Consider the following 17,990-nt stretch of genomic DNA (forward strand, 5'->3'; position numbering starts at 1 on the left):
GGAACATTCTCCTACAGATTCTGCAGTGAATGGGAACAAGTTTCTTTTCTTTTTTTAAGTTTTGCCTTTTCATCTTCTCATTGTAAACTGTTTTTAGGTGATGGGCATTTTTTTGCGTCTTCTTGAAAATATTTTTTGAAAAAACAAATTTATCTCTGTGTATATCTATCTATTTACTATTTTTAAAGAACCAGTATTGTTTATTTTTACTAGTAGGAACACTGCATTTCTGCTTGACAAGTATGTGTGTGTGTAAGACTTAGTAGATAGATGTAAAGATTGATGTATTGATTGATAGATCATCTATTAAATGTTTACTGTGTTGGGAAATTCTCTAAGTAGTAGAGAGACAAATAATTTTTACAGAATATGTTTCCTTTACTTTATTCTATCACTTTCTCATTTTATAATCTGACAGACTATTGAGGAACATACAATACTAATAAAAGTGTCTTAAACATTTGTGGTTCATGATAAGAGCATCATTTCAGAATGAACAAGTCTGTTTCTTTTGAACATTTAAAACTCTAATAATGGAACACAGTTTTAATTTTGCAGAAGTTTCTCGTATATGAGTACAATTGATCAAAATTCCTTATTGGTTTTCTTGTCTTAGAATTTTAAACAGGAAAAAAATTGTTTCCTTAACTTAGCATAAAGGAAAGAATAAGCAATCATATTCAAAATTTTTTAAGTCTATAATTTACAAAGAAATCAACAAATTTATATTGGTACTAGAAACATCATGGATATATTCAAGCGATGTTTTGAAAATAGTTCTCACTTAGGATACTTTCATACCATTCCTCAAATTCTCAGCCTAAGTCTGTCAACAAAACTGAAAAATCTAGTCCAGTATATTTGTGCATAACCACTTTCAAAAAACAGACAACGCCCTAGTTGTAGAGCATGAAAGATATTCTAAATTATTTCTCGAATGATTTCTACACAAGGTTGATACCAAATATATTAAAAAGGTTTCTGAATCAGAAGATGTCTAAAGGAACTTTGGGGCAAATATAACAAACCAGATCAACTATTTTATTCATGATCACTGTCACTTAAATAATAGTTTTCTTAATGCCACAACAACATCTTTGTTGCGCAGACTGTATATGATGGGGTTAAACATTGGAGTTACTGTGGTATAGAAAATAGAGAGCACTTTGTCTAGGCCTGCTGAATGGCCAGAACTAGGTCGCAAATATGTAATAATACCACATCCAAAGTATAGAGCCACAACCATGAGATGAGAAGAACAAGTAGAAAAGGCTTTAAACCTCCCTTTGGTTCCTGGAACCTTCAGGATGGTTGTGATGATTTTCATATATGACCATATTATTAACATAAACGGAAACATACCAAGCATTAAGACAACAGCATAAAAAGTAAATTCATTCACAGATGTGTCTCCACAGGCCAACTTTAATAGTGGGCGAATGTCACAAAAAATGTGATCAATATTTTTCGAACCACAGAAAGACAAAGAGAAAATCAGATATGTCAGCAATATATGGATTGGGATCCCACCCATCCAGGAGCCGACTACCAGCGTGACACACACCTTGTGGTTCATGATGAGAGGATAATTCAGTGGCTTACAAATGGCAACATAGCGATCATAGGCCATTACAGTCAGAAGGAAATTTTCAGCAATTGCCATAACAAAGAAAGCACAAAATTGCACAGCACAGGCAGCAAAAGAAACATTTCTCTTTTGGGTCCATAGATTAGCCAATATTCTTGGAAGAATGACTGAAGTATAGCAGATTTCCAAAAAGGAAAAATTCCTAAGGAAAAAATACATAGGAGTTTGTAGTGCAGAATCCACCTTGGTTATTATAATGATAAGTCCATTCCCCATTAGGATACCAATGTAGATAATCAAAAAAAGTCCAAACAGAAAACCCTGAAGGTTGGGAAGATCAGAAAATCCCAGAAGTGTGAATTCTATCATGAGAGAGAAATTTCCTTCTGCCATTCTGAGTATCCTGTCCCTGAAAACTGTGAATTCTGGTGGGCAAAACAACTTCTTTCTCTCTGGACCTCAGGATTCCCTATAAAAGGAAAGGATTGCCATAGATCATCTTACAGCTCTAATGTTCTTGCTTCTATTTACTAGGAAATCTTCCAATTACAGCATTCTATTATTTATGCAGTAAAGTTTTTTTATGTACTTAGCACAATAATCAATGTGCATTTCTAAGCCCCGTTATATCCTCCAATATTAGAATATTATATTTTATAATACTTTATACTGGATTTTAAGGTTTATTCCAAGTTCTGAATTGGTCCAACCATTCTGGAGGGCAATTTAGAACTATGCACAAAGGACTTTGAATGAATCATTGCCATTTGATCCAGCCATACCACTGCTGGGTTTGTACCTCAAAGAGATAACGGGGAAAAATATTAATGGAACAATATTTATAACCATGCTCTTTGTGGTGACAAAAACTTGGAAAATAAGGGGGTGTCTATCAAATGAAGAGTAGCTGAACAAATTGTGGTGTCTGATGATGATGGAATATTATAGTGCTGAAAGGAGTAATGAACTGGAAGAATTTAATGTGAACCAGAAAGTCCTCCAAGAATTGATGCAGAGCAAAAGAAGGAGGACCAGCAGAACACTGTACACAGAGACTGATACACGGTGACACCATCAAATGTAAGAGACTTTCCTTCTAGCAACAATGCAATAATCCAGGAAATTCCAGAGGAACTTATGACAAAAAAATGTTATCCACATCCAGAGAAAGAACTTTGTGAACAGAAATGCAGAAGAAAAAACATATGATCAATCATATAGTTCAATATGGATATGATTAGGGTTTTGATGTTCAAAGATCACTCTATTGCAAATATGAATAACATGGAAATAGGTTTTTAACAATGATATCATGTATCATTCCCAATGGAATTGTTTGTCAGCTCCAGGATAGGGAAGGAAGAGGGGTGGGAAAAATCATGAATCATGTAATCATGGAAAAATATTCTAAATTAAAAATATATGTTTATGTTAAAAGTTAGAACTAGAAAAAAATTAAGAAATTATTTCAAAATTTAAAAAATTAATATTTATCAATAGAAATTCATATTTCCCCAGTAGAAGCGCATATTTCAGAAAAGAAGAAAATTTAAAGTTGGTTATGCCAATTCTCACTGTTTGTAGATTAAGGGCCAATTCAGATAGGGTTTCTCCCTGATCCCATAGGAAATACTTGGCAGAGATAAGATTTACATTGGAATTCATTGACTCCATTTCTTGTGTTCATTTCAGTACAGCAGGTTGCCTCTGAAATCCATGAGTGAAAATAAGAGAAGATAGATGACAGATAGATGATACTATATCCCTATCAAATGTGAATTTTTAAGTAATTATCTCTTCTGCCTGACTTCATACTTGCTTAATTTTCCCCACCTATTTTTTTTCACTACCTAAGTGATCTCTACCACACTTTTAGAGGCTCTGCATGGTAAAAGCCTTATACTGATTTTTGCAGAAATTCCAACTACACATAATTTTCCATTTGGGGGGAAGTAGCAGATTTTTTTAATGAACATTAGGAGAAAAATCATTATTCACTTGTCATCAGAGAGTAATACTGTTGTATGAATTCATCATCAGATCCAGTGTGAGAGAATTTCACTGAAACATACAAAGCTCCTTTAAAAGAAAAAAAAAAAAAAAAGAAACTGAAGGCTTCTGTCATTAGTCACAAGAACCAGTTAGATCCCCATGTCTTGTGAAAAGAAAACAAGATCTTAAGTGAAATCTCATGGACTGATAAATTAAATATACACAATAATATAATGATTTATCATGCTACCACTATCAGGGAGAGTTTATCACTAACTAGAAATTTTATCTTCTGCTTTCAAAATTCAAGGGCATCTGAGAGCCGTCCATTCCTGCTCAAGTTATATCCGCAGAATGAGAAAAATGCAATGTGAATGCTCTATCTTCCATTTAAAATTTGTGTAACTTTGGAAAAATCATTCAACCTCTTAAGACTTCAGTTTCCTTCTCTGTAAAGTGATTGGAGGTCCATATATTTTTTTTAACCTTAACTTCTGTGTATTGGCTCTTAGGTGGAAGAGTGGTAATGGTGGGCAATGGGGATCAAGTAACTTGCCCAGGGTCACACAGCTGGGAAGTGTCTGAGGCCGGATTTGAACCTAGGACCTCCTGTCTCTAGACCTGACTCTCAATCCACTGAGCTACCCAACTGCCCCTCCATATGTTCTTCATCTCTAATCCAACTCTAAATCAATAATCTGTTGCTGCTGGGGCTTTTGTATCCAAATGGCAGTGTATAATGTGAAAGAAAAATGAAGAGAATCCAAGCTGCAAAGAACATTTTCATCAATCCTTTTTAGATTCTTGATTTAACACAAATCCAGTCAGAACTCTTCAGTTAAGATGTTCAAGGTCTTGACAGCCTTTCTGGATATATCTTTGAGAGTTAAGCCATGACACTGTGGGATGGAAGCATTATTAGTAGACACACAAGACATGAGTAAACAAATATGCAATATAATCTATAATTTTCTCAGTGAAGAAACTTTGAGTTTAAAGAGGAAATGTTGCCTTTGTTCATTTAAATGAGTCCCATTTTTTGAGATTTACTTTTTAGTATAGCAAGGCATGGCAAGACTCAATAAACTGTTCCCAATTACCTCCAAGATCACATTTAACTCCCTTGTTTAATACATGAAGCTCTTTCCAAAATGACCCCAGCCTTCTTTTGCAACTTGACAAAATAAAATCTCCTTCCACACAAACACTTTTCAATGCAAACTGGGTGTCTTATTGTTTGACAGCTAGCATTTTTGTGCTTTTATGTTTGCAAAGAATTTCTAAGTGTTTCATTTTATAATCAAAACATACCTTGGAAGCAAATGCTATTATAGTTTTCATTTTTAAAATAAAGCAATTGAAGGATACAGGCAGACAGAAGTTAAGTGACTTACCTAGGATAAAAGAGGTAATCAATGGTAATATTTGAACTGAGGTTTTTCTGACTTCAGGTCCAATAACCTATACTTCATAGATGTAATTTTTTTATCCAAGTGAAAAATAAAAATATGCTAGAGGACAGAAATGTTGTCTTTTTGTCTTTCATCCCCAATGACAGCCACAAAGTAGTGGTTTAGTAAATCATGGTTGATTAATTAAAGAGTTATTGTCATTATATAAAACTTTATATCATGATATATTAATCATGATCTATTCTTTGAGTGGATAGTAATTCTGGCATTCTGTGTTTTGCTTTATAGTTTTGAGAAAGAAATATATGACTGTGATTTTTAAAAAGATAATCATGATTCATATCTGACAATGAGTGGCACCTGAATAAAGATTCTTCTTTAGAAGTAGAGGAGATTTCTCACATAAATGTATGTAAATATCTAAGTTCATTTTGGGGACTCCTCATCCCCTAAAATTTGGACATCATTGGGAAACCATTTAACTCCAAAATGTCTTTAAGTAAGAAAATTGAGACCGCAAAATAACTTTTACATACCTTCTGGGAGAAAGCAAAATCCTCTAGCTCTTTTATTAACATACACATATGCATATATAAACATATGTAAATGTAATTATCTATTATTGGGGGAAAGAAAGTGGTGTAATGGATAGAGGATTGACCTTATATACAGGAAAATCTTTTCTCCAATACTGCCTCTCCCACAAATACACACTGTGTGACACTAGACCTCTGGGTTTACCCTCTCTATGAGCTTTAGATCAATTATATATCTGTATTAGAAGGAATTCCCACACCTTGAAACATCCTATATTATACATCCAGACCTAAAGAATATTGATGTATACATACATCATAGTTGATCTTTACAAGTTTTCCTTCCCCATTTTCTCTGATGTGACAGCCACCAACCTCTTTCTAAAAATGTTCTTTGCCTTCAAACCAGTCAGATCTCGTTAAGTAGAAAATATCTCTGCTCTGCTCTATGGAGACAACTCTCTTCCCAGGCCACTTTTTATTTTTAATGAGAAGCAAACTATTCAGGCTCTAAGTACCATGTTGTAAACATACTTTAATGAGACAATATCCTTAATGAAGTGTGTTTGGGCACTAGTGTAAGGAACCAATCAGGTCCTGATTCCTAAAAACTGTGTGACCCTGAGCAAGTCACTTAACTTTTCTGAGATCTTTTCTGTGTCAGTAAAACACAATAACATTTGTTTATCTTGGTTCTCAGGCTTGTCATGAGAATAACACTTTGTAAAATCTGGAATGATGCCTACTTTAAAAATATTACTAATGGAAGCAATAATTAATCTTTTTCTTCAATTAAAAATGAAATGAACAGTCTAAATATTATTTATCAACAACCTTCTACTGAGTTGCTTCTTTATCTTTGGAATGAAAGACAAGGCATTATTTTCCCTCTTACCCTGTATCATTTTAAGGAAGTTAAAGTGGATACTATTTTATAAGTCAGTGGATTGTTGTTGTGAAAGCACTCCATTTATTATAAGATGCCTTAGACCCAAGTCTAAGCTATACTATTTGTTACCTACATGACTTTGTTCCAGCAATTTTCTATCTTTCATTTTTATTTTTCTACAATCTTTTCAATTTTGATTTAATAAAATTCTATGATAACTGTACATTAATTTATAATTATTTATTAGTAAAGGTTAGAGAGAGAAAAATCACATGATCACCTGATCTCGACTAACTAAAAACTGCTCAGTTGCATCAGCTTAACCGTCTGGCTGTGAGATAAGCCAGTGCATGCCAAGAAAAGAGGCAGAGAGCGGCTCAAGTCCAGCAAGAAAGAGAACAACTTCCTCTTTCCCTTTTTTTATACAATCACTTCTTGCAACTCCTGTTGAGACCCTCTGGTTCCATAATCTAAACTTCAGTCCCAGTCTGAGACTTGACTTCGAGACACACTACCTGTTACAAAGGGACATCTTCTAGCCCCTTCCATAAGCCAGAACATCACATAGGCACTCACCCCTCTGATTTCATCTACAGTAAATGTGTGAGGTGAGTCAAAGGACAGGACTGGCATCCACCAATAATGGGTTCTCAAACAGAATTAGTGGGCAGAATTTATAATAAATTCACACAGTTTGAATCCTGACGATGAAATAAACTTGATATATTGTCTCATAGGTTATATACCATATTATAACTAATCTAGGGATAAGTGATGTCATCTTCTCTGATGAAATATTTTTTAATATGTATGAGAAAATTCAGGCTCAACAAGTTTAATTGATTTTCCTTTATATAGATAAGTATAATAGCTAATTTCATATTGTTTTAGTTTTTGAAAGCACTTCATATTTTATGAATATATATTACATATAATTCTCTCTGAGGCTCATAACAGCTCTACAAGATACTTGTTTTATATATATCTATATATGTTTGACTTTCTCTTTGGAATGAAAAGTTGTGGTTTATTTTGCCTCCCTCTGCATCTTTGGAGAGAAAATAGATTTTGATGTTATTTTATAAGACAATAGAACATAGGTAAAAATGCACTGGATTTCAAATAGAAGCCTTGGACCCAGCTTGATGCCATACAGCAAAAGACTGCTGAAATCTAGAAGGATTTAGGGTCAAATCCTTCTTTAGATACTTAATAGTTGTATCCCTGAGTGGGTCAGTTCTCTCAGCCTCAATTTCCTTTTATGTAAACTGAGTTTAATATCACCTGATAGAGTCTTTTTGAGGATCAAATTTAATGGCATATATAAAACAGAAAAATTTTAAATACTAAATAAATATTTGCTATTATTATTGATGCCAGTTCTGCTGTTGGTTTTAAAACTAATCTTTTTTCTAAAATTCCTGACATTCTTTCTCAGAATCAATACTAAATATCCTTTCTAAGTCAGAAGAGAAGTGAGGACTGAGCCCATGGAGTTAAGTGAGTTGCCCAGGCTGATATAACTATTTAGTATCTGAAGCCAAACTTGAACCCAGGTCTTCCCAGCTTCAGGTCTGGCTCTTTATCCACTGGGAAACCTAGTTGTGCTTTAAACTAATCTTTCCTAGATATTTAAGCTTGCTTTTATTGTATTAATAAGTGCATCAGTTAAACTATAGTGAATTTGTCTCTAATTCCAATGATAGCTGAAAGGTATTCATTGGACAGATTTTTAAAAATGGTGATTCAAATGGAAAAAAAAAAAAACAAAAAAAACAACAACAACTGAGTAATGGTTGGATGTCCTGTGGTGACCTGGATCTGATTTTTCGAGGAGGTCATTGTCAGTATATGACTTTTTTTAAATTAAACTATTAGTCTTCATTCAGGAACATTTTCATTTTCAAAAAGTGGGGGAGACTATTGTATCTTCAAACCATAATCAATCAAACTAGATTTTAATTCCTAGGAAAATTTTAAGTCATGTCATTAAAGGGTTGCCTGATAAAAATCTAGAAAAAGCAGAGAAAATGGATACATTAAATTAATTAGGTGAATTTTTAAATGTATTAAAAATTCATATAAGTAGTCAAAAGTCAGCATTTTACAATACATGATGTGTTAAAATATGTAAAGTGTTATTATGAAGAAGAGGTATTATAATTCTTTTCTTTTTGCCACAAGTGAATAGGAAGATGTTTTTTTTTTCCTTTTTTATTTCTTTTTTCTTTTTTTTCCCTTTTAATTATTTTAGTACCCAGAAATTCACAGAAATGCTGGACTATTGTAGTATACAGAATTGAGGTGATATAGTTTTTTTCTAGCTTTGGCTGTGTTCCAAAAGCTGTTAGAGGTTTGGAATCTTGAGGAAAAGGCAGTTGGCTGGATCTTCCGTGGAGGGAGGTTGTGAATCAGCTGAGCTGCTTTGATTACCTAGCTTTAATATTGAAATTTAGCCTAGCTTTGATATATTTACTTAAGAAATTATTATTTTAGATAAACCCTTTATATCTTCCTTTCCTAATACCATCCCTGCCTTTCCTCCCTTACCTTATATGTCTGTGGAGTTTATAAGGAGAGTAATTAGAGAGGAGTTAAATCTGTGAAGAGTTACCTGATTGACAGCATTAGTTATAGTTAGTCATCATTTATTCCCTTTAGATAGTAATAGCACTTAGTAAAGCTGAGTTTAAAGGCAGGTCCTTACTCAGACTCCATCTTTACTTCCCTTCCCCCACCTGAGGTTCCTGAGACAACTGATAGGGCTTTCCTTTGATCCACCTTCCTAACAAGCAACCTTCAAACAAAATAAACCCTTTTGTGTTTCAACAGCCCTATTAGTGTAATTTGTCTGTTAGTTATCAATAGGGAAGAAGAGGGAAAGAGATAACATACTCTGGGCTTAGAGGGAAGCTGGGCATCCATCTTGAAGGAAGGTGTTACTTCAAAACAGATCCCTTCCTGTGAAATTAACTAAAGCCTGTTTGTTAATTTCAGTCTATTCTATTTCCCTCAGCTTCTGTTTGAGTCTAAGTCCCAGTCTGTAAGCCTGCTGTGTTTGTCTGTTTAGTTTAATTTCTCTTCTCCCTAAAAGATCTCTGTTTCCCTTCTGTGTTATACTCCTGACTTCAGTCCTATTATACCCTGAATCTCCTTTAATCCCAGCCTACCTGTAATCGAGATTACCCACTTAGCAAGTCTCCAACATCCTCCTTTTAACTCCCTTATACCCCACCTTTCCTCAAATTTCCTCATAACACTATATATCGTCAAATAACATAATATCTGTTATAGCACAAAGCCTGATACATTGTAGGTTCTAAAAAACACTAGCTATTATTATTATTACTACTATTTTAATAATTTATTCTCCATAAATAATTGTAAAAAAATTAACCTTCATTTTAAAAAAATGAGCCAGATTTTCCTCCATTGGTTCCACGTCCCCAAGACAGCAAATAATCTGACATAGATTTTACAAGTGCATTAATATAAAACATTTTCCCTATTTGTCATTTTGTGGAAGATAATGCTATAAGAAAATAAGTTAAAAACAGTATAGTTCAGTCAACATTCAGACTCAATAAGCTTTTTTTTCTCTGAAAATGGCTGCATTTTTTCATCATAGACCTTTGGGGGTTGTCTTAAATCATTGTATTTCCAAGAATAGCTAAGTCATTCACAATTCATCATGTTATTGCTATTATCTATTATCATGAAGTTTTCTCCTGTTTCTTCTCACTTCTCTTCGAATCAGTTCATGTAAGTCTTACCAGAATTTTTTTCTGAAATCATTCTTCTCATACTTTCCTGTAGGATGATAGTATTCCCTTACAATGATATAACACAACTTGTTCAGTGAAATGATGGGCATTCTCCCAGTTTCCAATTTTTTGTTACCACAAAAAAGTATACTGTAAATATTATTGCATAAATAGATTACTTTCCTTTTTTTAGATTGCTTTGGGACACAGACCTAGTATTGGTATTGCTAGGTCATAGTTTATGTACGCTTTTAAAGCCTTTCAGACATAGTTCCAAATTGTTACACTACATTAGTAGTGTATTAATGTCCCAATTATCCCATAGGCTTGAACAATTATAATTTTCTTTCTGTAATATTTTTCTAATCTGAGAGGTGTGAGGTGATACCTCTAAGTTGTTTTAATTTGTATTTCTTTAATCAAGAACGATTTAGGGTATTTTATGTGAAAATGTAAAGCCTCAATTTCTTCATCTGAAAATTATCTATTCATACCAGTTGACCATTTATCAATTGGGCAATGACATGTATTTTTAGAAATTGTCTCAAATTTCTCTATATTTGAGAAATAAGGCCTCTATAAAAGATATTTACTATATTTTCACCAGTTTCTTTTCTTTTTCTTTTCCTCTTGATTGCATGTTTTTCTGATTGTACCTTTTAAATTGATCATAGTGAAAATTATCCACTATAAATAATGGAACTTTCTTTCTCTCTTCTTTGACCATAAAGTTTTTCTTTATTTACAAATTCTACAGATAAACTATTCTGTGTTCCTCTAATTTGTTCATAGTAGCACCCTTTATGTCTAAATCATGTATCCATTTTGAATTTATCTTCTTAATGATATGATATGTTGACTTTTACCCAGTCTCTGCAAAAACTTTTTTCCAATTTTCACAGGATTTTTTTTTGTCCCAATAGCTAGGACCTTTGTTTTTAACAAATACTAAATTGCTATAATCATTGACCACAATGTTTTGTGTAGTTAATCTATTCCACTGATCTATTACTCTATTCTTAGTACTAGATTATTTTGATGATTACCACTTTGTGATACAATTTAATAATTGCCACTTCTAGGACAGCTTCTTTCATATTTTTTTCATTTATTATTTTGATCTTTTTGATCTTTTATTCTCCTAGATGAATTTTGGTAATATTTGTCTAGTTCTTTAAAATATATTTAAATCAATTCAATTGGTAAGGCACTGAATAAATAAATTAATTTAGGTAAGATTGCCATTTTTATTACGTGAGCTTAGCCCAACCCATTAGCAATTAATATTTTCCCCGTTGCTTAAATTTGACTTTTATGAAAAGAAATTGTAATTTTCTTCATATAAATCCTGTGTTTGTGTTGGAAAGTAGATACTCAGGTATTTTATATTCTCTGCACTTAATTTAATCAGCATTTCTTTTTCTTGAGAAAATTCAAAGAAACAAATTAAGTCTTTATATTAGAGGACAAAGAAATGACCAAAAATGTCATAAAATTTAGAAATTTCCAAAAGTGGAATAGCCTAATTTGAGAATTATTGAGATACTGTTTCCTTGGATTGCTTCAAGATATTTTCTTGGATAAGAAATCTAACTGTCAATGATTTGAACAAGATAGTCATTGAGATCCCTTCCAAGTTTCAAAGTACTATGATTCACAGATGTGTTTATGCGTGTGTGTGTGTGTGTGTGTGTATATATATATATATATATATAATGTATGTATGTATATACATATATATGGAAAAATATTGCTCTGTGCTAGATTCGAAAAAAATAAGTTTAATTACAGTAGGAAGTAAAGACCATAATGATTGTTTTAGTAGAATAAGAAAGGATGTGATAGGATGATATTGCATAGCAAAAGGTTATGATAGGGTAGTTTTTTGGAGTAATGTGAATGGGATTGAAAGTGTTGGAAAGGGGAAACAAGATTGGGAGTTATCAGAATAGCATTTCAAAATTCTGGGTTTTGGAGTTGATTAAAGTATAAATGACTTAAATCATGCTTTACAAGTATAATGAATTTTTTTTCCTTTTCATAAATATGATTGGTATAACAGATTCAGAGAAATGTAAAAAAAGGTACATATGAAATGGTACAAAATGACATCAGAAGAACTAGGAGAAAAAAATTATGCAATGGCTTAAAAGAGTTGGATTTGACTGGAATAACTAAACAACAAATGAAGAAATAATCAGTAGGAGTCAGGATATCAGCATCTTTGACAAGGTAGAAATTTATTGATATAAATAAAATATATTTTAAAGGATAATAAATGTAACATCTTATATTTTAATAAAAGAAGTCAAAAACCAACAAGCTTGAAGACAGAAAAATAATAATCATTTTTCTGAAGTATTGTATTATGTTTTTTTTACCCATTTTTAGAAAGGATATTGATAGACCAGTTAATATCCAAGGAAGGGCAACTATGATCATGAAGGGACATAAGTCTATGTCTTATAAAATTCTAATGTAGGAACTGACATTGTTCAGCCTAGAATACATATGATTATGAGGGGAATAGAGAATGAAAATAGCATTCCATTTTTGAAGAGATGATATTTGAAAGAGAAATTTAGCGTGTTCTGTTTAACACCAAAGAAAACAATTTCTTTATCAATGTAAGAAAACAAATCTTCCTAAAATTAGATCTATTTAAAAGTATAAATTAATTATTCATATTCTTTCCCTATAGAGGTCTTCAAACAAATTTAACATGGATATTTTCAGGAATTGAGTTGTAATGATGATCTTGTTTCCTTGTATTTTTCTGTTGTGGTTGTGGTTTTTGAATCCTGTGATCGCAATTCCATCTTTGTGTCATATCTTTCTACTCTTCAAATACCAACAAATAAGAAATATCAATTTGCCATTCTAGCATTTTCCTTCTTTGTTTTCCCCTTAAAGCACTCTTTTCAACCCTTCCAGGAATACTTTATTCTTCCTGATGTGAATAGTGGATCTGTGCTACATTCCTCTCCCAGTTATATTTCCAAATTTCCACCACTTGACTATCACAACTATCCCAAATAATCTTCCCTGGGGGCAGCTGGATAGCTCAGTGGATTGAAAGTCAGGCCTAGAGACAGGAGGTCCTAGGTTCAAATCCAGCCTCAGACCCTTCCCAGCTGTGTGACTCTGGGCAAGTCACTTGACCCCAATTGCTCACCGTTACCACTCTTCCACCTAGGAGCCAGTACACAGAAGTTAAGGGTTTAAAAAAAATAATCTTCCCTCTCATCCTGGAAATTATCCTAGACTTTGATTCCTCTCATTTTAGAACATTCTTTTATCATGCCCATTCTTCAATGGTTGAGTTCATTCAACGGTCTTCCATTTTTCAGAAAGGCCCATGTCAGCCATATTTTCCTCCTAGCTATATTTCTAACCTTCCTGAACATCATACTCTCCCAAAATCATCTCCACCCCCTTATTCTTGAGTCTCCAATTCCCTGCTGACCAGCTCCATTTTGTTATTGCCTACCCATTAGAAGGGAATTTCCTTGACAGTAAGTATTGTCTTTATATCTATAATTGATCCCCAAAGGTTTTGCACAGTGCTTATGTGGTAAGTACTTAAATTATTTGGGGATAATTTTTACCTACCTTTAGCCTTTTGTCTTCTTCCTTTAGCATAAGGACCAATATATCTATGGGCATACAGTTTGGTTACATATAATTGGAATAAACACAACTATAGAAAAGCTAAATTCAATGTTATTTCAATACTTGCTCAAAATATATGTCAAATATTTTATTTTATTGTTATCACTCCTTTGCTAACTCATATATAATATGAGACTTTAGACTTAAATAAATTTGGCCCCACCCAGGTTTTTTCACTTTGAGAATGTTCTGCAAAACTTTTCTTCTACTTTCCTGGATTCTAGACTTTCTAGTTCTTTTTGTTGGTGAAGGTTTGACTAATGTAAGAGACAGAAGGTAATAAAACATGACACATAAAATACAAAGATAATAGACATAAAGGTGATTTGTAATGAAATTTCATTCATTAGTAACATCTATACACTTCATTTTTTTTCTGAACTTTAATTTCTTTCCTTTACTTCCTTAGACTGGATACTCTGACCTTGTGAATCAAGGTTTATTCTTTAAACACATAGAATTAGGTAGGCACAACATACAGGATGCAAGGATAGGACAAGACACTAGATGAAATTTGTTAATCTGCTAATATTCATACAATCCATTTCATCTTGCCTCTACTCTCCATAATCTCCAATGGACTTCCAAGGTTAATTTTACAGAATTATTGAAAGTTGCCATAAATTGATGGACTATTTCCCATTCCTGGATAATATTTCTGAGTGTGTTTACTACTACATGATATTTATTTCTCTTGGAAATGGGCATTGAGTGATAATAATAGAGTAAAAATAATTGCACAGCAAATGACATTCACGATTTTTCTTATGCTGTGTATAATGAAGGCATGTGGGAAATACAGTAACAGAAAGAACTCTCAAAGGTGAAGAAATTGATCTTTGCAATATTTTGGCCAAGGAACACCTTGGGGGTGTTGGAGAATTGTCTGTTCTCACATTTGATATTTTATACATACATTACAATTGTATGAGTCCACAGATTTTTAAATTCTATTTTATTGAAAATTTCATTTTGCATTTAGGAAAAACATGTCCATTTTTGCTTTTAAAATGTAGTCATTCTTTACAATTCTTCAAATAAGTTCATATAAAGACTAATAGATGTAATTATTTGGAAAGAAAGAATAGGAAACTCTGGAGATACATTTCTTTCCAATGTTATGGGATATCTAAATATAAAGGCTTCAGTTTCTTCCACTTTCATGTGAAACATTTGAAAAAGTTGAATCATTATTAAAATGATATTAATAACTTTCTATTTTATCTACATAGATACCAGTGGGAAAAATATAATTGCACATGAGGGCACCAGAGAGGCTCCCAAATTATTTTTAAGGAAAAAAACTCAGAGAATGTTCTTTGGGATTTATTACTCAAATCATAAATGGAAAAGAATCATAGTCTATTCTTGGAAGTAAATTTATTAGTAACATTTCATAGCTAGGTCAAGGATTACTTAACCCATTGATCCCTATAGACTTTCCTGTTGAAAGTTCACTTTAGATCCAAATTAATGAGCAAAGTCAGAATACTTATTAATAAGTCCTCTTGGGCATCTGTTTCAAAAGGCAAGTGTACATTATAGATCTGCTTCTACAAACACAGAAAAAGTGGAAAGTATAGACAATTTGCATTGAATATTTGAAATGTGGAAAATGACAATATGAAGAATCTAACCTTAATGGTGACATAAGAATCTAACCTTAATGGTCAAAATAGAGTTGAACAACAAGGCCAAAATATTAAAAATATGTTAAAAAAAACATTTTTATTTTTCCTGATGATTTCCAATTGATAATTGTAGCTAGAATATAACAAGTTGGTCCAAGTTTCCTTTCATCTGGCTGCAATAGGGAGGGAACAAGCAATACCTACAATGAGCTAGAGTCTGTACTAAGCACTTTACAAATATTTCATTTTATCCTCACAACTACTCAACATTCCTATTACTCCCATTTTGGAATTAGAGAAACTAAGGTAGGTAATGTTTAAGTGATTTGCTTAAACTCATCTCACAGGACTATTAAATGTCTGAGTTCAAATTTGAAGTCAGGACTTGGTGACTCCATGCTCAATACTACCTTTACTGTAAAACTTTAAATATAATAGGGACAGCAGAATTAAATCCAGATAAAACAATTCACTCCAAAATACTTTGAACCACATTTTCAAAGTTCATTAGCACATTTTTGGTGACAAAGCTCATTTAGGACACATCTGCCACGAGGTAGTGAATGCCACAGATGCTTAAGCACAAACATGGCAGTAAGCAGTTCTGTGCTTTAATAACTACCCAAGATTCCTGAACAACCCTCAGAACAACCTAATCAAATAGTGTAAAATACAACATCCATGTATGGAGCATCTTTTTGAAACAAAGAATGTGTAACTTAGAGAATGGAAGTCATAAAAATCTTAAGGCCACCTTAGGACAATAACCAGTTATGCTTCAGCAGGCCTCAGTAATTGGAGATTACTCTATCACCTACTTCCCCCAAATGACATTAAGAATCTAATGTAATGACATGTAAAAAAGTAAAGCATTGTATAAATATAGTAATATTATTATTATATTCTGCTTTATCAACCAAGTATGAGATTCAGGAATTAGTGCTATATATTTCCACACATCCAAATATTAATGAGCTATTTCAGTCATGTCTGACTCTTTATGAGCCCATTTGAAATTTTCTTGGCTAAGGTCCTGGAGTACTTTGCCATTTCTTTCTCTAGGTCATTTCATGGATAAAGGAATTGAGGAAGAGTAGTGACTTGCCTAGTGTCACATAACTAGTATGTATCTGAGACCAGATTTGAATTCCAGAAGATGAGTCTTTCTGACTCTAGGGCTAGCATTCTGTTCACTAACAGCTACTGCCTCAGATAGATCTCCTTGTAGACCTATATTCCAGATCTCTTATTTCAAGGCAACAAACATTTATTGAGCACTAATGATGCTCTAAGCACTATATTAATCATGGAGGATGAAAAGATATATAAAAATAATCCCTATCCTCAAGATAACCATATTCTAATGAGAATAAAAAAATAACAGCACATGTAAAATGAATGCTAGTGTTGTCTTAATGAGATTTAATTAAGATTTTAGATAAGACGTAATTTTGATTACTTCTTTTTTTTTTTTTAAACCCTTGTACTTCGGTGTATTGTCTCATAGGTGGAAGATTGGTAAGGGTGGGCAATGGGGGTCAAGTGACTTGCCCAGGGTCACACAGCTGGGAAGTGGCTGAGGCTGGGTTTGAACCTAGGACCTCCTGTCTCTAAGCCTGACTCTCACTCCACTGAGCTACCCAGCTGCCCCATTTTGATTACTTCTAAAGCAACTATGTGGCACAATGGACAGAGAACTGAACTTGGAATCAAGAAGACTAATCTTACTTAGTTTAAATCTGGCTTCAGACAGTTACTAGGTATGTTACTTTGGGCAAGTCACTTAAGCCCTCTTTGACTCAGTTTCTTCATCTGTTAAATGAGCTGGAGGAGAAAATAGAAAATCACTCCATTATCATTATAATGACCCTAAAATGGAGTCATGAATAGTCACACAATACTGAAAAATGAATGAATGCCACCACCAACAACAAATAAGACTAATAAAAAGAATAAGAATAATATTTATATAGTTATTATTATGTATCAGGCATTGTAATAAGTAATTCACAAGTATTGATCCTCATTATAGGCTTGGGCAATAAGTGCTATGATCATCCCCACTCTATAGATAGATGAAGAAACTTTAAAGTGATTTGTACAATGAAGTGTTTTCAGATTTGAACCCAGTTTATTCCTGTCTCCATGCCTACAATTGTAACCATTTTACCCTCTAAATACTTTTGAGTTAATTTCATAAAGAAGGTCCTACTATGAAGTAAATTGGGGATTTGAGCTCAGATATCAAGGAATCTAGAAAGGAAGAGATGAGGATATAGAATATTCCCAGGCGAATGGATAGCCAACAATGAGACACAGAATCTGAAGAACATTACCTTCCAAAGAACATTAAAATAATGCCTCATATCAAACTCTGGAGTGATGAAAAGTCAGAGTGACAAATTCTTCCAGCCCAAGACAACTTGAGAGTTTGGAAAGCAAAGCTTGTAGCACAGTATTAGAAGTTGATCTGGAACCAAAATGGAAGACAGACCAGTGGTAGGGC

General features: G+C 33.0%; 1 protein-coding gene across 1 annotated transcript; it reads right to left on the bottom strand.

Annotated features, from left to right (window-relative positions):
* Positions 1-1,057: 1,057 nt before the first annotated feature.
* LOC123251904 (olfactory receptor 10AG1-like) lies at positions 1,058-1,981 on the bottom strand. Its single transcript, XM_044681230.1, has one exon. The coding sequence runs from the start codon at positions 1,979-1,981 to the stop codon at positions 1,058-1,060; it is 924 nt and encodes a 307-aa protein (XP_044537165.1).
* Positions 1,982-17,990: the final 16,009 nt, after the last annotated feature.

This window comes from Gracilinanus agilis, chromosome 6 (assembly GCF_016433145.1).
Source record: "Gracilinanus agilis isolate LMUSP501 chromosome 6, AgileGrace, whole genome shotgun sequence".
In the NCBI taxonomy this organism is placed as follows: domain Eukaryota; kingdom Metazoa; phylum Chordata; class Mammalia; order Didelphimorphia; family Didelphidae; genus Gracilinanus; species Gracilinanus agilis.

Excerpts from the sequence above, each read along its gene's own strand:
- LOC123251904 (XM_044681230.1), bottom strand. The coding sequence starts at position 1,981 with ATGGCAGAAGGAAATTTCTCTCTCATGATAGAATTCACACTTCTGGGA.